We start from the raw sequence: 21,784 nt of genomic DNA on the forward strand, positions 1-21,784 counted from the left end.
ATATTTTTTTTTATGGTATTTTAATAAAAATTTATTAACAAAGATAATTGTTATTGTAGATGCTAACTTGCTAGAATTATCTATCTTGCTCTTCAGATATGTTACATTGTATCATTCGATGCACTTTGTTTAAGACTGAAATTGAAAATTTAAAAAAATTTTCTGAGTCGCAGGAGTGGCTGTGTGGTAAATAGCTTGCTTACCAACCACATGGTTCCGGGTTCAGTCCCACTGCGTGGCACCTTGGGCAAGTGTCTTCTACTATAGCCTCGGGCCGACCAAAGCCTTGTGAGTGGATTTGGTAGACGGAAACTGAAAGAAACCTGTTGTATATATGTATATACATATATATATATATATATATATATATATATATATATATATGTATGTGTGTTTGTGTGTCTGTGTTTGTCCCCCCACCATCGCTTGACAACGGATGCTGGTGTGTTTACATCCCCATAAATTAGCGGTTCGGCAAAAAGAGACCGATAGAATAAGTACTAGGCTTACAAAGAATAAGTCCTGAGGTCGATTTGCTCGACTAAGGGTGGTGCTCCAGCATGGCCGCAGTCAAATTACTGAAACAAGTAAAAGAGAGTAAAGAGAGTCAATGAATTTTTTTACAAAGCTATCTTTAATTGCTAACTTTCTAGGAATCATGACAATGTCAAGGAATTTAGCTTGCTGATTTGGGTCTGGCAGTAACTGTCCAATATAGTGATGGATCTGGCCATGAATGTCAACGGAGGGATTCCATATGTTTCTTTTAGGAATAACTTTTTTCTCACCGAATGATGTCATTTGGGAAAGGCAGTGGTAGTTTGATGTTCTTCCTTAATTCTTTTGGAAGATGGTCATCGCTGTTGTATAAATGGATAAGTTCATTTGGTGGAGGCTGTAAATTGCCAATACAAACTTTTCCCTTCCTGCAGCAGAAATTTGCAGTTTCACCATGGAATAAGAATGCACAACAGTAAGAGCATATTTTATTGACCACACCTACATCAGCAGAAAGAGTGGATCCATTTCCTTCCATTGTTCCCTCTGTCCTTTCTTTCCTCACCCAGTTGTTTAAGAGTCGTGCAGCTCTCATCTCAGGCGTTTCTGCAAGTCTTCTGCTATTTGTTCTTTGTTTCACATCCTGGAGACATGCATTCCTATCTTCCTCAGTCTCTCCCCCTTTGTTGCATGACTCTGTTATCCTGCCGTCATCTCAGCCGTTTCTTGTTGTCTCCTTGCCCTTGCTGCTTCCCAATGCCTTCTGGCATCATCTCTTGACCACAATGATCCCCGTCTCCTTCCACATGGCATAATTAATCAGTGCTTATTTTTGAATATAATGCCGTATTAAGAAAATTAAATCAAAACAACAAAGAGATTACAAATGTCAAATGAATGAAATAGAATAAAATCTGAAATGATGAAACAATAAGTAATCTCTGCAAAAAAGATGTTTCTCTATGTCAGTACATCAAAAAGTCGAATTTTTCTTTTTCTTAGAGAGTGATAGAGAGAGAGCGCAAAGACTGTGTGTGTATATGTCACAGATAGCACGGGTGTTTGTGTTGATTCACACATGACATTCATTATATGTGTGTGTATTCTGTATGTGTGCTGACATCACAGAAGCCATGTTTTTTTTTTTTTCATCAAGAACTAACAAACAAAAATTGTGTAATCATTTTCATTCATAAATAGAGGTCCAAATATCATAAAACCTCATACTGCACTGCATGAAAATATATATGTAAAAAAATTAAGATAAAAAATACTATTCCTGAGATATTTCAGAAACAAATGTCTTCTAGAGTTTTAGTATTATTAAGATTATTTTTTAAGGCTTTATATGAAGGAATTAATGGCTCTGATAATGAGCTGCCTGCTGAAAGGTTAACGGTGCAAATCCAGTCACAAGCAATGCATTGTACTCTTAGAATGAGCACATTGCTTTAACCTTTTTGTTACATTTCTGTGGAAATATAACTGCATTTGTTTCAATTAATTTTGAAAATAATGAAGAACTTAATAGAATATCTTTTTCATTATTATACTGGTGTTTGCAACATGAATTAACATTTTGATGGCAGGTTTTAATTTAGATAATTTAAAAACAAGAAGTTTGTGTTATGGAACCAGAGGTAGTCTCAAGCAGGCTAGTTGCAAAGGGGCTAATATGTACCCTGCCACCTACAAGGTTTTGAGTAGGAAGATAATGAAAATTATCCAATTATAATTCGTTAGTAACAATATCCAACCTGTTCACTTTTGAAAACAGATATAAGGAAATTTTTTTAAACAATAACAAAGACAAATATTTTTTTTTTTAATTCAATTCTAAACTTTTATTTCAGATTGCCATTGCCAAATCAAAATTATGTGACAGTGCCTTAGATACTGTAATTATCCAAGATTTGGTTCTTGGAGAAGGCAATTCATTAGAGACTGGTGACTCTGCAGAAGTGAAATATACTGGATGGTTACTTACTAATAAAAAACTTGGACAGGTATGTGTCAGTGTCTGATGAAAAATCTCAGACTGTTCCTTCTCATCTTGTTGTCTTCGTGTATTGATTGACTATTTGATTTTAACCAGCCTATCATGTGGACATTTACAACAATTTTTTAATTCTATAATCAAGATGCTATTGTTGACAGAAATTCTTGTAGTATTTATTCCACCCTTTTAAGTTGAGTTAAAATCTCAGAGGTCAACTTTGTCATTTATCTTAAAGTACCAAGCATTTACAAGGGTACATAAAATCAGCTAACTCCACCTCTCACTCAAATTTCTGGCCTTGTGACTACATGACAAACAATTATTGTTGTATGTCTTCACAATCAAAGTAAGCTGTCACACTCAGTTTCGGTGATATTACTAAGGCTTGTCGTCGTCGTTTAACATCCGCTTTCCATGCTAGCATGGGTTGGATGATTTGACTGAGGACTGGTGAACCAGATGGCTACACCAGGCTCCAATCTGATTTGGCAGAGTTTCTACAGCTGGATGCCCTCCCTAACGCCAACCACTCCGAGAGTGTAGTGGGTGCTTTTACGTGCCACCAGCACGAAGGCCAGTCAGGCAGTACTGGCAACGGCCACGCTCGAAATGGTGTATTTTATGTGCCACCTGCACAAGAGCCAGTCCAGCGGCACTGGCAACGATCTCGCTCGAATATCTTGTATCATTTTCAAATGAAGTTCAGTGCTTAGTCAGCAGTATATAATGTAACATTGGATGAGGTTTGTTACAGTGGTATTGAGGAAATGAGGAACAAATATGCTTTTCATATGAAACTAAAGAGTAAAATATTGGTGTCTAATAAATCTAGTGTACTGCTACAATATAATTTTACTGTTACAATGTTTTGTTTTTTTCTCTCTCCTTGAGTCATTTGCTTTAACCCTTTTGTTACTGTTGTATTTCTTTTAAAATACACTACTAATGTTTCAATTTATTTTGAAAATTATGAAAAAATTTAGTGCAGCTTCCTAGGGCTAAATAGCAGTAGTAAGATTCCCTTATTGGGACTGTCACATTAAGTTGACAGTATACAACTACTTTATCGTATCACTACTGCTTAAGTCTCTCTCAGAGATTTAGAAATGTATCATTTCTAATTTTTGTAATCAGTGAATGTATTTCACTAGAATTATTATATGTTTACGAGAGCTAGACAGGCATCTTCAGCCAGCAAGTCATGCTACTTCAGGCTGATGACGAGCAAAAACTCAGAAACATTTCCCTGGATGCAGGTTTGGCTGGGTGGAGGTGCTTGTCTCCCCCTCGTAAACATAAGGACACAGGAAATGTGTCAAGGCCAACAGGAAGCGGTGCTACTTCCTAGGGCTAAATAGTCGTAGTATGATTCCCTTATTGGGACTGTCACATTAAGTTGACAGTATACAACTACTTTATCATATCACTACTGCTTAAGTCTCTCTCAGAGATTTAGAAATGTATCATTTCAAATTTTGTTCTTATTAAGCTGGTATTTTAAGCATAAATTAACATGAAATTTTGATGGAAGATTTTAATGTAAATCACTTGGAAACAGGAAGTTTGTATCATAGAACCGGGAGTGCTCTCGGGTGCATTGGTAGTAAAAGGAATGAGTCAAAGTTCAGTTTGATAGGTATATTCTACTTTTGTTCATTTCAGTGAATATGTTACACTAGACAAACACAATCACAGAAAAATAGGACAGATAAGTTGTACTGTTACTCACAGATTGTTTCAATATTCACAGCACACCACAGATTAATTAGTTATTTATACCTTTCTTTTTCATTAATATTATCTATTTTATAGTTCCAATGTATACAATAATATTGTCACCTCATATCTTTCGATAGGTGTTTGATTCCAATGTCAATACAGATAAACAATTTCGGTTCAAAGTTGGCAAAGGGAAAGTTATTAAGGTAAGTCATTATAGCCATAGAACTTCTCAAATGTATATGACACATTAAGCATCCACATTTTCTAATACAATCATGGTTTGGATACAGCCAAATGCAGCTGTTGGTGTCTTTTTACTCTAAGGATTGAAAGTATCTTATTTCACTTCTACTCTTTTACTTGTTTCAGTCATTTGACTGTGGCCATGCTGGAGCACCGCCTTTAGTCGAGCTAATTGACCCCGGGACTTATTCTTTGTAAGCCTAGTACTTATTCTATCGGTCGCTTTTGCCGAACCGCTAAGTTACGGGGACATAAACACATCAGCATCGGTTGTCAAGCGATGTTGGGGGACAAACACACACATATATATATATACATATATACGACGGGCTTCTTTCAGTTTCCGTCTACCAAATCCACTCACAAGGCTTTGGTTGGCCCAAAGCTATAGTAGAAGACACTTGCCCAAAATGCCATGCAGTGGGACTGAACCCAGAACCATGTGGTTGGTAAGCAAGCTACTTACCTCACAGCCACTCCTGCGCCTATCTGTTTACATATCAATAAGTCTCGCCTTACTTTATTCAGGTTTTTGTTGTTTGTTTTTTTTACTGCATCATGAGTTCAATTCTCACTAGAGTGACTTTGCCTTTCATCACTCCATAAAATAAAGATCAGAGTATGGTAGGGTTGATCCAGTTAATTATATTAATCTCTAGCTTGAGGAAGAAATCAATATTTGTTTCAGAAAATTTTACCCAGTGGAGTATGTTTGTTTATTTATGATTCTTATTCATAGCAATATTACACCACCAAAAACTGAATTAACTTTCATCATAAACTCTATTTCAATCTTGGCTTTCATTTATCTGCTGTTAGGCTTCATACAATAAAAGCATTTTTAATGACTCAAGACAAAGTGTGAACTGTTCCAACCAAATGGTAGCATAACACAATATCTACCTTGATCACAAACAGCCAACATGACTTTCTAAAATATTGTTGAGAAATCTGTTGACATCTTTTTTCAAGTATCTAACACATTTACTAAATATCAATGTCAATGCTAGAACTTATTCTATATATATATATATATATATATATATGTATATATAGAATAAGTTCTAGCATTGACATTGATATTTAGTAAATGTGTTAGATACTTGGGCAAAGTTTAGAGAGCTCTTACCCCTGCTGGCGACAAAGGGACTCTCACTCAGAGTAAAAGGCAGACTGTATGACGCATGCGTACGAACAACCATGCTACATGGCAGTGAAACATGGGCTGTAACTGCTGAGGACATACGTAAGCTCGCAAGGAATGAAGCCAGTATGCTCCGTTGGATGTGTAATGTCAATGTGAATACCCGTCAGAGTGTAAGTATCTTGAGAGAAAAGCTGAACATTAGAAGCATCAGTTGTGGCGTGCAAGAGAGACGATTGCGCTGGTATGGACATGTGGTGAGAATGGAGGAGGATAGCTGCGTGAAAAAGTGCCACACCCTAACAGTTGAGGGAACCCGTGGAAGAGGTAGGCCCAGGAAGACCTGGGCTGAGGTGGTGAGGCAAGACCTTCGTACATTGGGCCTCACCGAGGCGATGACTATGGACCGAGACCTTTGGAAATGGGCTGTGCGTGAGAAGACCCGGCAAGCCAAGTAAGATCGTTGCCAGTGCCCCTGGACTGGTTCTTGTGCGGGTGGCACATGAGATGCACCATTTTGAGCGTGGCCGTTGCCAGTACCGCCTGACTGGCTCCTGTAGGATTTTCGAGCGAGATCGTTGCCAGTGCCCCTGGACTGGCTTGTGCGGGTGGCACATAAAAGACACCATTTCGAGCGTGGCCGTTTTCGTGCGGGTGACACGTAAAAGCACCCACTACACTCTCTGAGTGGTTGGCGTTAGGAAGGGCATCCAGCTGTAGAAACTCTGCCAAATCAGACTGGAGCCTGGTGTTGCCATCCGGTTTCACCAGTCCTCAGTCAAATCGTCCAACCCATGCTAGCATGGAAAGCGGACGTTAAACGATGATGATGATGATGATGATATATATATGTATATATATATATATATATGTATATATATATATATATGTATATATATATATATATATATATATATATATATATATATATATATATATATATACACACACCTTCATTCTTGCATCTGTGGAACATTAAAAGCATATAAAATATCTGATGTCTAAGTTTCAGATATTAAATCTTCTAATGATGCAATCAATTTGTACATTTTCTACAAAAATGTTATCAAAGGCTGCTACTATATTTGAAATGTCTTTGATCAATCACTGTAAGTCTTTTTTTGTTTTTTTTATTTTTTACTTGAAACATAGTCATTTCAATATAGAAATCATCATCATTATCATTTAATGTCTATGTTCCATGCTGGCATGGGTTGGATGGTTTGACATGATCTGATAGGTCCAGGGACTGTGTCTTGTTCCAATGCCTGTTTAGGCCTGGTTGGATGCCCTTCCTAATGCCAAATAGAAGGCAATAAAAGCCTCTTAACTATGTAGAGTTGTAGAAATCTAAATTTATTCAATATTTCAACTTTTGCTACCCACTAAGCTTGAACTAAGCATTTTGAAATGAGAATTTGTCTAAACAACACCAAGCGTACAAGAATATGTAGGCTCTGACATTCAGATTCTTCAATAAACTGCTGACAGTGGATAAGTAGCATAATGAGCAGACTTCAAAAGAGCCAACCAAATCAACTCCAAACAGGACTGTTTGCTTAATGTCAAATGCTTAAGCAAAACTAGCAATATCTCAAATCTCCAGTGTAAATATTGTAAAAAGTTATATCCGTATGTGCAATGGCAACTTCAGCAGCCATATCTCTACCATGTGTGAACTACTTCAAAATTAAACATACTTTCGTACATAAGCATAGTAAAGCAACGTCAATCGTTAGACCACTGAAAAGTGCATAAGTTTATCCGGAGATCCAATGTATTATTAAAAGGAAAGCCAGTTAGGGAACTTTCACGTAGTCGCTCAACATGCTTGTAATAGCAGCCAAATTTCCTACGACACCTTACTGTATTTGAATGGACACATTAGATAATCAAACTTTCATTACTCTAGAAAAAAAAAGCACCTTATATACTCTATAAAGTGGTTGGCGTATAAAAACGAAAGTAAAATGCCCTTTAAAAAAACCTGAAGTGACGACACTAACATCCCAATCATAGAAAGAAAAACAATTCTTTTATTATTCTATATTCGCCGTTGCCTAAATGTGTTACAAAATTTTAACGAAGTGTAAGTATTTCAGAAATAGCAGTTGAGGTGCACTGCTCCAACATATTGTTACACCCAGCAAAGAACACTAATGAGAAGACAATTCGGTGGCTTGCACGTCGACACATGTTAGCAATGCAGTACGATGAATGAGCTGTAGAGCCGACGAGAAGCGGTCACGTTGTTCCTGTGCATTCACTCGGTCTAAACAAGTTAATATCTCTTTTGAGAAGAGCCATTTGACTCTACCAATAATAATTCGGCTAATGTACACATTTGCCGAACCACTTAGATACGTACGGGAACGTAAACACGGACATCGTTGTTCGTTGTCAAGCAGTAATGGGGGACAGACGCAAAGACACCCAGATTATATATATATATATATATATATATATATATATATATATATATATATATATATATATATATATATATATATATATATATATATATATTAGTTCGTCTGTCGTTGTCGACGATGACCAAGGACATCAATCACATGCGAGAAGATGGATCACGGTATATTCGGCCCGATGCGTGCTTGAAAAGCACTGGTAGTCTGTTGGGATTTGTAGGCAAGGAGTTGGCACTGAATTTGCGCGGTTCGCGTTTTCTTTGTGCTTTTGCAATCCTGTTCTGTTCGTAGATGACACTTCTGCATGTGCATCTTCGCCAAGCACGGTGGTCTTGCGTTTCCCAGGTGTCGTGGTCGATTTCCAAACTCTTCATCGAGGCTTTGAGTGTATCCTTGAAGTGCTTTTTCGGTACACCTTGCGAGCGCTTGCTTGATATATGTATTATGAATCGTTTTAGTATATGAAGTGAAAGCATGTGATATGGCTTTTCGGCGAAAAGAAAATCATGGGGTGGGAAGAAAGTCACAGTATGCCATAAATAAAGTAATTACAAAATAATTTAAGTCGCTTACTTTGGTTGACAATATATGTATTGTATGCAAGTAACAATTTACGTAAAGTGCTACATGCGGTCCAGATGAAGGATATGTAAACGGAACCCTTCCCCCCTTAGATTTATTTATTTATTTTTTTTTGTTACGGAATCCCACGTTTTAGGCTGTGGAGATTCCGATTCTGATAAAATTTTCAAAAATCGCAACTTCAAAATTTCAATTCCCCCTCCCCATTTCTTCATTTTTTCACTTTTTCCGGAAATTTTGTTTTTGCGAAATACGTACAAAAAATACGGAGATTATGATTCTGAAAAAAAAAATTGTTTGTAAACTTTCAATTTGGTGTATGTTTTCTTTTACGATTCATTCTCATTGCCCTGTCAATCGGTTTAAAATCATGCAAATTTACTTTAAGAAGCATTGGCACGCAATCAAACGCTAAGGTTGCTAAAACAAAAACATTCTCAACGACATTTCTTTTGTGGCGGCGGCATAACAGAGTAATGTGATGTTTATTTATATTTCATATAATTATTAACATTTAAATTGGTATAATTATCAGCATTTAAATTGTTTTTGTCCGTTTTTTTTTCTTTCTACAATATCATAGTTCATGTATATTATTGATTGATCTTAATATTTTTTTCGTAACAGCATTGTTATTGTTTAATCTCAACTAGGCTTTGATTGATTTCGATCATGAAAGGCATTCCAGTTATGACTATCCCATCTTCTTTTCTGAACTGTGTGTCACCAGCATTATATTATCCATTTCATTTTTCTAAGACTAGTGTGTTCTGAGAGAGATTTTGTTCCTGTTGCTTACAGGTCGTTTTTAGCGTATATCCTTAATGGATCCTTAAAAAGAAAATCTAATGTACAATTTAAAATCTTATGTTTTAGATGAAATAAGTATGTATGTGTATACACACACACACACACACACACACAGGTTTTTCGATGCTACAGAGAAAATAAATCTCAAGAGAAAGCACCACTGGAAAGTACTGTTGTTCACACAACCATTCTCTTTAAATGTTAGGACCAAAGTGGGTAAGATCTTCCTTAGTTTAATTGATAGACACTTCCCCCTCGTACCAATAGATTCAACAAAATAATTAATAGACATACTCTGAGATTATTCTTTAACTGTGCACTTAGTGTAAAAAAAAAAAAGAGATTTTGGTGGGTGGACTCAGACCCGAGACTAAGGCAGGATGTTCATGTAGTGGTAACACAACTTGTCCACTAAACGGCCAACTTCTGGACCCGCTTTAATAACCACAAGTCTTCATTCAACATCCCAGAGAGACATAATGCCACAATCCTAATCAAACACGTCTGGGCTTTGAAAGAAATCGCCACGGAGTACAGCATAAAGTAGAAGATCCTAGAAAGATGCAAGCTGTACTTCAATAGTAGCAGGAAGTGCAGATTGTGCCTGGCCAAGAAGAGGGTGATTTTAAAAGGCACCCAACGCCCTGATGTTTACCTGAATGGCAGGAGTTGGGTGTTTAATCCTTGTCCGCACGAAAGAAAGTACGTTCTGTCGTACCTGCGCGACCCACCATGACTGCAACCATAGGTCCCCTGCCTCGACCTTCCGCAAACAATCTTCCACCAATGCTCTTGGGCCTGGCAAAAAGTTTGACCAAGACAGCAATACACATATGCACACCCTTATAAGGCGGCCATCCTGCATATAACTATCCCCCACCACACCACGCAAATTGTACCTCCACATATACACAAACCCCACACACACATTATACATTACACACGACTCGCTAATAAAAAAAAAACCACAACTTAATCCTTTACAGAAAGACAACAGACCAACAAACACAACGCTATATATATATATCTATATATATATATATATATATATATATATATATATATATATATATATATATACACGCACACACCACTACACATATCACACACCTCATCCCCGCAAGGACGCGACATTAATAAAACACACTTTCCCTACTTCAAGATAAACTCTTGCTGGCTTCACAACTTACCCAACCAAGGGACATAACTCCTAGCCAAATCTCCTAGTCAATTTTTCGTTTCACCACTTTTTTCGCAACAGCCGCTGACAGGTTGTGCTAATCCATCTCTGACAATAGAGAGCAGTCGCGTTATTCCCTTTCATATCGGCTACCTCAGATAAGCGTAATTATATAATTGGATCGTTACCTAACAAGGCGCAGGAGTGGATGTGTGGTAAGTTGCTTTCTTACCAACCACATGGTTCTAGGTTCAATCCTACTGCATGGTACTTTGGGCAAGTGTCATCTATAGCCTCGGGCTGACCAAAGCCTCGTGAGTGGATTTGGTAGACAGAAACTGAAAGAAGCTCATCGTATGTGTGTGTGTGTTTGTATATATATGTATGTATGTGTGTCTATATGTTTGTGTTTGTCCCCCCCCCCACATCACCTGACAACTGATGCTGGTGTGTTTACATCCCTGTAACTTAGTGGTTCAGCAAAAGAGACCAATAGAGTTAGTATTAGGCTTACCAATTCTATCGGCCTCTTCTTCATAATTGGAGTGGATAGTATAGAGAGAGGATGAGGCCAATAAACTGTCCACAGTCTGTCTACCCTATGTAAAAGGCCTCTCTTCGTAAATATCTCTGAGTAAAACCACCAATAGAAGAGAATATGACCAAAGACTGCGTGTACCCCATCCCATGCAGCTGTGGTAGGTTATACAAAGGCGAAATATGTTGCCCCCTCAAAATAATGGTAGACAAATATCGCAAAGCTGTGACACGAGGAGATATTTAGCTGATCATGTATGGAAAAATGGAGACCACATCCCCCTGTGGGATGAAGTTAAAATAATAGACAGAGAACACCACTGGAAAATACGAAAACTAAAAGAAGCAGCACATATGCTAGGACACAACAACCTCCTAAGCAGACCAAGTGCAGATATGAATAGCATATGGTAACTGGTATTAAGGAAGGATAGAAAAATATTAGATTTATAAGCCCTAAAATTCACTCCATGATTGCCCACGGGCTACTAACCCCAAGATTCCAAGTTTGATCCCAAACACTGACCTGAATAATATTGATAATAATAATAACAATGAAAAATACCTTAGGAATGAGAACCCTGGTTTGAAATTTCCCCAAGACACCAGAAGAAGGCTGGAGGGTGTATCAGCCGAAACGTGTTAATAAACAAGATGAGGACAAATATCTGTCGAATGTAAATAATATATATTAGGTTGTCAAGAAATTGCTTGCAGTTTTTAACCTTTAAATTCAGATGCTCATATCTCGGCTCAAACAGAATCAACACACTTGCCAATGCGAAACAAGTTTATTTATGCCAGTCGTGTAAAAATCCTGCATTCTGGTAGCGTTGAAGGCGTGTTTAGCATCATCTTGGTTTTTGAAGCTTTTCTCACACAGGAAGTTGTCGAGATGCTTGAAAAAGTGGTAGTCAGTAGGCGAGAGGTCTGGTGAGTATGGCGGATGAGGCAGAGTTTCGTAGCCCAATTCGTTCAGCTTCTGCAGGGTCAGTTGTGCGATGTGCAGCTGAGCGTTGTCATGGAGAAGAGTTGGTCCTTTTCTATTGACCAGTGCTGGCTGTTGTTGTCGGAGTTTCTCATGCATTTCATCCATTTGCTGACAGTACTTCTCCGCTGTAATGGTTAGGTCTACTGACTGGAGGCACATAACCTCTCTACTACTGGAAGTAGGAATACAGCCTTGGTCAGTCAAAGTTGTAAAAAAAAACAAAATGAAATTCTATTGAGTGACATCACTTATTGGTGAAATGGGGTTATTTCCCTTTGATCAATTCCAGTTGCATCTCAAAAAGGATCAGTATAAGTACAACTTTCATTTGCTAGTCAGCAAGCAAGGAATGCCATGTTTTCTACATAAATTTCCTCTTGTGAGGGCACCAACTAAGCATTTCACTTTTGGTGTTTTAGAAGGCCAACAAACTGAAAAATCGCAAAATGGAAATAGAAGCAAAATTCCATCACCCACCACCTATTTAAAAAAACATTTTTGTATCATAATCTACCTTGCTTGAAGTAAATTACTGCTGTTTGAACACTAGATAATTTATGACTCAAGCACCCAACACCTACTGTAAAGTGGTTGGTGCTAGGAAAGGCATCCAGCCATAGAAAGAATGCTAAAGCAGACATTGCAGAACAATGGAGTCTTTGGACATGCACTGGATCCTATCGAACTATCCAACTCCTGGAAAAATGGAACATGTATATCATGTAACCATCATCATTCATTTAACATCTGTTTTCCATGCTGACATGGGTTGGATGATTTGACTGAGGTCTGGAAAGCCAGTGGCTGCATCAAGCTCCAATCTGATCAAGCAATGTTTCTACAACTGGGTGCTCTTCTTCACGCCAACCACTCCGAGAGTGTAGTGGGTGCTTTTTATGTGCCACCAGCACAGGAGCCAGTTAGGTGGCCCTGGCATCAATCATGTTCATATAGTGCTTTTTACATGCCACCGGCATGGGATAATTTTATAGGAATACAAAAAAAAAATTTACTATTGACTCAGGTATTTTGATAGAAAATGTAAAAAGGAGAGAAAATCCATGTAAAAAAAATTATCGAACCAACTTCACGGCAGGAGGTGCAGATAAGAGCAGCTGCATCAAACTCTCTCATGCACCAAATGTCAATTCCTGAAGTAAAATTGTGTAGCAACACCAAATGGCGGTGCCCCAGCATGGCCACAGCTCATGAGCTGAAACTAGATAAAATGAAAAAAAAAAATAATTGAAATTAAAAGATTTATTTTTAGATTATCATAATCACCAATGTTTAAAGCAAATAACTGTGTAAAAAATTCAAATAAACAAAATCTATAAAAAAAAATTACATAAGGTTGTGAGAGTTTTTTTGTTTTTGTTTTTTTTGATTGTCAGAATCTTATGTTTTGAAACGTGATTCCAAGGAATTTTTAGAAAAAGATTTTCGTTGTTGGGTTTTTCTCTTTTTTTCTTTCTCTGAGAATCCTAATCTCCAGTCTTTCCAACATAGAAATCTGAAGACAATTTTAGAAAGAAAATTAAAAATAAGTTACATCAGGCAAACACATAATCTGAAACTTCACAAAATGCTAAATGACCCACACACACATATGACTATGATGTTGTTTTTGCATCTTGTTTTGTTTTTATTCCTTTGTTTTTTAACATTCTACTTTCGTATTTGCAGGGTTGGGACATAGGTGTAGTTGGTATGAAGAAAGGTGGGCAACGTGTTTTGGTCGTACCATCAAACCTTGCGTATGGTGAATCAGCCATGGGCGACAAAGTACCACCTAATTCTTCGTTAGTGTTCCAAATTGAAGTAACCCGGGTAACTATATTTTTTATATTTCTATCTTTGCTTATTTGTTTCTTTCATTTTATATGGAATTTATTAGACAGTGTGAAAGCGCATTATATGTGTGTCTCACCAGTGTATATCATCGAGAAAATTGACAAACAAGTGCTTTCTAATAAACATTCCTTGTGGCATTCATTCTACCCATTGAACAGTTGAACAGTCATTCTCATCAACTCCAATGCAGAGAACCGATGATTGACTTTTGGGAAGAATGTGACCAATGCCACTATTGTTCACAAAATGTGGTTATAATATAAATTAATTAGACTTACCTCCACTACTCTGCATATCCCTATTTCAGACTGCTTTCATTTGTTTTCGTGATTAAAATTTCTGAACACACTGAAAACCACTGCCTCTCTGGGTGGGGGTCTTACAGAGTATAATAAAGCTGGTTATATAATCTGGTTTCCAATTTAAATGTAACTTTGCCATCTTTTTGTTTACAGGTAAAATTATCTAAAAGTGATGACACATCAGAGCCAAGTACTGCCTCTGACTCTGTTATGCACTCTCCATCTGAAACTGGGAACTTTGATTCAGATGGAGCTCCAACAGAAGAGACTGTTAAAAGCAGATCTCGATCTATTAATGAACAGTTGGCACAGGTAATTTCTTTTAATTATAAATTAAATTCAAAATGACTTTCCAGTACCAAATGTTTTGTTATAAATGAACGATATAATAATAATAACACTGTGTAACATTTTTTTTTTTTTTTGGTCTTTGGTCAATAAGTGTTATTTCCTATTTGTTTCTGTCTAGAGGTCAAAAGAAATGACTATTATTCCCTTCAAATTTTGCTTTTGTGACCTGGACATCAATGTTTTGAATCTGACCTAGTTTCCATTACATTTCAGACACATTCAGCACTGGGTTGCTGAAGTAGAAATATCATTATAGTAAATATTCTGCTCAACACCACAGATTTGCTTGTCAGTTGCTTGACCACAGGGTTGCTTGACCTTAACAAGTTGAGCATGTCCCTTAGTGGCTGATAATATATGCAACTCAGAGCAGGAGTAGTGGAGGAGCATCATAGCCATGTATTGAGAGGTATTCTTTGGGGTTTGAATAAATGTAACAAAAGCAAAGTATAAAGGAGATATTAGCCATTTTTCATACTTTCTAGGGGTGAGCAAATAAAAAATAAAAGTTGCTAATCAAGGACAAAAACCATGTTGCACAGTGTAATTTGAAATATATTAACCAAGTCTGTTTTCTGGGGTTTCTTCCAGTCTCCTAAAAGTGATAAAGCCCGACTGATATCTCGAATGGCTCGGATGGGGCAACCTATGTTGCCTGTAGCCGGAGTTTCGGTTTCTTTAGCAAGTGGTGACAGTGAAACTGAAGATACACTGGTAAGTGACTATCCAGAGAAATTATCATTTAATCCTTTAGCATTCAGATTAGTCTGTCTATTGTAATGCTTATTTATTCACATTTTGAATTAACTGTGCGTTATCCCATAGCTTTGAGATTTCAACAATGTGGTTGTTTATTTTTAGAATGACATTGTAGGGTTGGCTTCAGAGGCTATATGTGGTCAGTTTGAACATAAAACAGGTAGAATATTTGGGTCAGATATGACCAGCTTAAATACTAAAGATTTAAGTATGATGCTTTAAGTTAAAAGTAAGTTCTGTATTTACTCAAGAACAATGCAATCTCAAATATAATACATCACTCACTTTACTTTTTGTACCTAAAAACCAGTATTATATTTTATCCTTTTGAGGTTTTTTGCTTACATTCAAGGAATTACTGCCCATTTTCCCTAATTTAGCCCCCGATGTTTTGTGTTAAAAATCTTGCCTTATACACAAGTAAATACAGTAGTTAGCTTTTATGAAAAACAATATCAATGAAAACCACCACTCCAGAAGAGTGGATTGGTCAAATTGTTAGAGCTTTCAACAAGATGTGGTATCTATTCCAACCCTTTGCATTCTGCCAATAACACCTGTAATGACGCTGGTTCCAAGTTGTGTCAGTTAAAATCCTACCCTTTCCTTTGGACAACATTGGTGATTTGGAGAAGGGAGACTTGCATTCATGGGCAACTACAAAGAAATACTTGTCCAGGTTTGTATACACAAATGTAGATTGTCAACCTTGATTAATGGAGGTCCCTTTTCACATCAAAATGTCTAATAGTTAATCCACTTTTATGTAATACTACCTGGTATTGAGAGTTCACAGCTCTGATACTACAGACATGGGATTAGAATGTCACAAGAAAGAATCACAAGACTGATTCTTCAAGCTGAACCAAGTGGCAGGAGATCTAGAGGTAGACCAAGAATAAGATGGTTGGATAATATCCATAATCTCAGTTCATCTTGGAAATCCAGACAAAAAATGATGATGGTTGCTCCCTGATAGGACCCTACAAAGGAAGTACCTGAGAACTCTCTACCCCCCACAACTCTCCCAGGTATTGTAGGCTAAGAAGATAAAAGGCAATGAAATGGAAGTATTTGTTTGACATTCTTTATATAACAAAAATGTTCTCTCATAGAATGTTTGTTGCAAGTACCATAGAATAGAGACATTCTTGTAAACCAAGTGTTTGACTCAGTTTCTAATTTTAGAAATTTCCACATACTTGAGGTTTGGTACCTATCATCATGCAATGTCTATGTTCCATGCTGGCATAGGTTGGACAGTTTGACAGGATCTGACAGGTCACAGGACTGTGTTGATCTCCAATGTCTGTTATGGCATGGTTTCTATTGTTAGATGCCCTTCTTTATGCCAACCACTTTACAGAGTGTACTGAGTGCTTTTCTATGTCACCTGCACTAGTCTTGATTGACAAAAGCTCAATCAAGGGAACTTGTCTTGCAAGCTCACCAAGTAGCTTGCAAGACCTCTTGATTGAATGAGATGTTTTACTGAGGGAGGTGACTTATATCAAGTGCTGAGATGCAAAAATTTGATAGAGGGATAGGATCAGGTGTCTTGCAGTGGAGGAGATACCTAGCTACCCCAGTTGGAAAAAGAGAGAAAATACTGATGATGAGGTCAAAGTACAAGAGGGAACCCATGTAAAAAAAATATTTCATATAGGTGCAGGAGTGGCTCTGTGGTAAGTAGCTTGCTTACCAACCACATGGCTCCGGGTTCAGTCCCACTGCGTGGCACCTTGGGCAAGTGTCTTCTGCTATAGCCTCGGGCCGACCAAAGCCTTGTGAGTGGATCTGGTAGACGGAAACTGAAAGAAGCCCGTTGTATATATATATATGTGTGTGTGTATATGTTTGTGTGTCTGTGTTTGACCCCAACATCACTTGACAACCGATGCTGGTGTGTTTACGCCCCCCTAACTTAGCGGTTCGGCAAAAGAAACTGATAGAATAAGTACTAGGCTTACAAAGAATAAGTCCTAGGGTCGATAAAGGTGGTGCTCCAGCATGGTCGCAATCAAATAACTGAAACAAGTAAAAGAGTAAAAGAATAGTTATATATTTTGCATGCACAAGGTCCATCGTCATCATCATCATCAGTTTATACACAATTTTCCATGCTAATACCTGTTGGATGGGTCTTCTCCAGCACAGTATTCTGTCACTTTGTCATCTGCATTGTGGGGTTTATCCTTTTGAGATGGCCTTCCCTAATTCTTCCATCATCTTCTTCAGCCTTTCTCTATCACAGGCTCATTCCATTTGAATTGTTTGTCACTTCTTTATTCAACTTTTGTCCTTCATATGTACCACATGCTCATACAACCCAGTCTCCTTTCTTGCACACTACATCTGATTTTTCTTATACTCAATTCATCTCTCATTTGTATTCTGCTTGTCATACACACAAAGATCACACATCTAGCAGAGCATGCTTGCTTCATTTCTTTCCAACCTTTATTCACCCTCTGCATTCGCTGCTCATGTTTTGCTACCCTACAGCATAGCACCTCATCTGCTAGCCGTATACACTCTACCTTTCACTTGAAGACAAATCTTGTTACTAGTAGAGGTAATAGCTCCCTGAACATTTTCCCACACCTTTCTTACTCTGGCTGATATGCTTTCAGAATAACCTCTTCCTCTGATAATTAAGTTACCTAATAAAGAAGCTGTCAACTTCTGAGCATTTGAAAGAATTTACTCCCCAGGAGCTCTTACTGCCAACCATTATATACCAAGTCTTTATTCACTTTCAGCCTGCCCGGTGCACTTCTTGTGCTGCCATACTTTACATTTGGTACTCAGAGATTTTCTACCTATTTCTGTTCTGCATATTGTATATGGCCACCACACTGATGACAGCAGAGTCCTTTCCTCTTCCCTGCTAATGAAAACTTATGTCTTTTCTAAGCCTACTTTGAGGCTGCTGAAGTCTATGCTCTGTTTTCATATTTGAAATTTCTTCTCTAATTCTCTGACATGTTCAGCTATTAAAATTTAGGTCATCAGTATACAGAAGACTGCAGGAACAGCTGGTCTAAAACCCTTATGTTGTGGCTTAGAAAACTATAAATAGACAGGGGATGTAAACTGAGCCCTGATAGATACTTACTTGTATGCTAAATTCCTCATTCAATGCATTGCTAACTTCCTCATGCTAATGTTTTACTTTTCTGATGGCACACATCCCTGTACATTGCTTTCCTGCCTTTCACAAGCCATTCATTTACTTATGATTTTCTTCAAAGACTACAGAGTTCAATACCCAGTCAAAGGTATAGTGGCTTACTCTTAGCAAAAACTTTGTCTCTCTAAGAAGAAACGATAAGTGGTACCCCATCCATCTACAAATCTGAACTGCATCTCATCTAAGCTAATTCCCTTTTTAATCAGTTGTGCTGCAACTCTTTATTCTTTTTTTTATAATCTGATCCTATACTTCAAAACCGTATAGTTGCTTTTTTGTAGAGTAGTTCCTTTTGACCTTTTTGAAGCTATTGATGATACTGTTACACCAGTCATTCACTATGCCACTTCCCTGTTTAACTGAGTGACAAATGTATCTTACTTCACCAGATATTTTTATCACTATCCTAGATAGTCCAGCTGCTCTTCTTGCATTTATATTTTTAATCATGTTTTCAACCTATCAACTTTAATAACTACTTCCTTCTGTTGGATCTACTTGGAGTAGACTTTATTCCTCTCTCACATTCCTCTCATTCAGCAACCTCTTATTACATTTTCATACCTGTTTATCAGCTTCAGTTAAGGCATGTGCACCACTATCATTGTATGCCTACTTCCCACTAAAAATCTCTTAATTCATAGTAACACATTGCTTTGCAATCAAGAATGACCCATGTTTGTTTTCCTTTCATCACAGAATATTGGGAAACTTCTTACTGTCATTTTCTCTCCTTGCTAAATATATTTGATGTCTACTTCTCTATTAATTACCTAGTATAGTTCCCTCTTTTCTCCCACTTTTCTTCTAGTTTTCCAGGCCTGTCTTTTAGATTTTATGGCTCTATCAACTGACCATTCCACCATCATGTCAGCTTTCATTTTGGCTTGAACTTTGTTCCATCCACAGACCTAGCCTGAGATCACAATAGGTTTTCTCAGAGAAACTTCCAGTTGTCCTCTATTAGATTAATCTCTGTATCTACCTCTTCATTGTATGTCAACTAGTATTTTTTTAAACTTGCACCTAATAGAAGGATTTTGGGGAAACTTCCACACCTTTCTTCTCTAGATTCTCTGACCTCTTTGAAATGCATGTAGTTCTTATCCTGGGGTCATTTATTAAGTATTTACAACCAGTTGCCTATCCATTTCCTGATATGCATGAAGTCTTTGGCTTTGCTTATTTGGTAGATGATAAGGTAGCTTGCCTGTTTCCAGGAGTTAGTGCTATAAATGGTTAGGTCATTTGCATCACTGATAGCCAAGAGACTTGATCCCTCCTCATTCCTAATGTCACAAAGCTCAATTTGATTAGAAATATTTAAATATTTGATCAGAGGAAAATAAAGACTAAGCTTGATAGCTCTCACAATGGAAATTAGTTAACAATGATATAATACCAAAAATATGACATCAGAATTGGATAAGCTGGAATGATAATATTTTTTTATTTACTTATCACTAATGTCTATTTTTAGAGATGGTTTGCTGCAATGAAAGACAACTCTCACATTTGTCTCAATGTGTCCACCGAAAAAATTCCCAAATAAAATTTGATGGATAATGTAGATTTCTGAAATGTTAGAGGTTACTGTGTTGAGGCCTTTTGCAAACTACTCCAATAATGAATTCTAGCAGCTTTGTTATCACAAATGATGACTTTATCCCTCCTCATTCCTAACAGCTTCCGTTATACTGGAGTACCCATCATGATGTTACTCAACATGGTTGTTAAAGTCATCATTTGTGATAACAAGGCTGCTAGAATTCATTATTGGAGTAGTTTGCAAAAGGCCTCAACACAGTAACCTCCAACTTTCCAGAAATCTACGTAATTCATCATTTTGTTTGGGAATGTTTGTTTTCAGTGGACTGTGCGGGTGGCACATAAAAGACATAATTTTGAGCATGGCCGTTGCCAGTACCGCCTGACTGGCCTTCGTGCGGTTGACACGTAAAAGCACCCACTACACTCTCTGAGTGGTTGGCGTTAGGGAGGGCATCCAGCTGTAGAAACTCTGCCAAATCAGATTGGAGCCTGGTGTTGCCATCCGGTTTCACCAGGCCTCAGTCAAATCGTCCAACCCATGCTAGCATGGAAAGCGGACGTTAAACGATGATGATGACATTGAGACAAATGTGAGAGTTGTCTCTCATTGCAGCAAACCATCTCTAAAAATATACATTAGTGATAAATAAATAAATAAAAAATATTATCATTCCAGCTTATCCAATTCTGATGTCATATTTTTGGTATTATATCATTGTTAACTAATTTCCATTGTGAGAGCTATCAAGCTGAGTCTTTATTTTCCTCTGATCAAATATTTATTTAAATATTTCCAATCAAATTGAGCTTTGAGGCTATATATTGATAAACAGAATGATATATATACATAGATATAGACATGTAAATATAATGTAGGTAGTTAGGGAAAATCCCAGCTGTATATATATATATATATATGTGCCAGACTGACAATCAACCAAAGAACCTACTGCTCATATCTTGTAACCAGCTCTGCCGTTCGTTATATCAAACCAAATCACTTAATTACTCTCAGTGCCTCAATCTGGATACTTGTAAAAAGAAGTAAGAAACCACAGCATTGTAGAATTGATAAATTCCACTCAGCTGATACCGAATTATGTCCTGCAAATATTTTCAAGAGGTTTGTGTTCTGTCAGGTTATGTTCATCATCATCGTAATCGTTTAACATCTGCCTTCCATGCTGGCATGGGTTGGACATGTTATTCTATGTATATTGCATTTAGTCCATGAGACTCACTGCACACACACACACACACACACACACACACACACACACACACACACACACACACACACACACACACACACACACACACACACACACACACACACACACACACACTATCTCCTCTTTCTCTCTCTCTCTCTCTCACACACACATATCTATATATATATTTATATATATCTGTTATGTTTTTTCCTGGTTTATGGACATCAGCCATGCTAGTCACTGCCTTCAAGTATTTAGCTGATCATATCAAGCCCAATGCTTATTTTATTAAACATCCATTTATGAACTTGCTAAGTTATGAGGTCTAATGTAGTGCTTATTTATTCATGTTGTTTAGAAATTAATCATACATTATCTCATGGCTTTGAAATTTTGATGATGTGGTTGTATATTTTTAGAATGACATT

General features: G+C 37.3%; 1 protein-coding gene across 4 annotated transcripts in view; it reads left to right on the plus strand.

Annotated features, from left to right (window-relative positions):
- Window positions 1-21,784, plus strand: part of LOC106873027 (FK506-binding protein 15) — a 92,848-nt gene that overhangs the window by 34,705 nt on the left and 36,359 nt on the right. For 3 of the 4 annotated variants that reach the window (XM_014920230.3, XM_014920232.3, XM_014920231.3), the window contains exons 7-11: window positions 2,352-2,504; window positions 4,354-4,422; window positions 13,819-13,962; window positions 14,442-14,600; window positions 15,231-15,353. In XM_014920230.3, coding sequence (XP_014775716.1) covers window positions 2,352-2,504; window positions 4,354-4,422; window positions 13,819-13,962; window positions 14,442-14,600; window positions 15,231-15,353 — 648 coding nt within the window. Of the gene's footprint in view, window positions 1-2,351; window positions 2,505-4,353; window positions 4,423-9,607; window positions 9,641-13,818; window positions 13,963-14,441; window positions 14,601-15,230; window positions 15,354-21,784 lie in introns of those variants that run through there. The other variant, XM_089363349.1, reaches the window with a different exon arrangement.

This window comes from Octopus bimaculoides, chromosome 1 (assembly GCF_046866305.1).
Source record: "Octopus bimaculoides isolate indiv1 chromosome 1, ASM4686630v1, whole genome shotgun sequence".
NCBI lineage: Eukaryota > Metazoa > Mollusca > Cephalopoda > Octopoda > Octopodidae > Octopus > Octopus bimaculoides.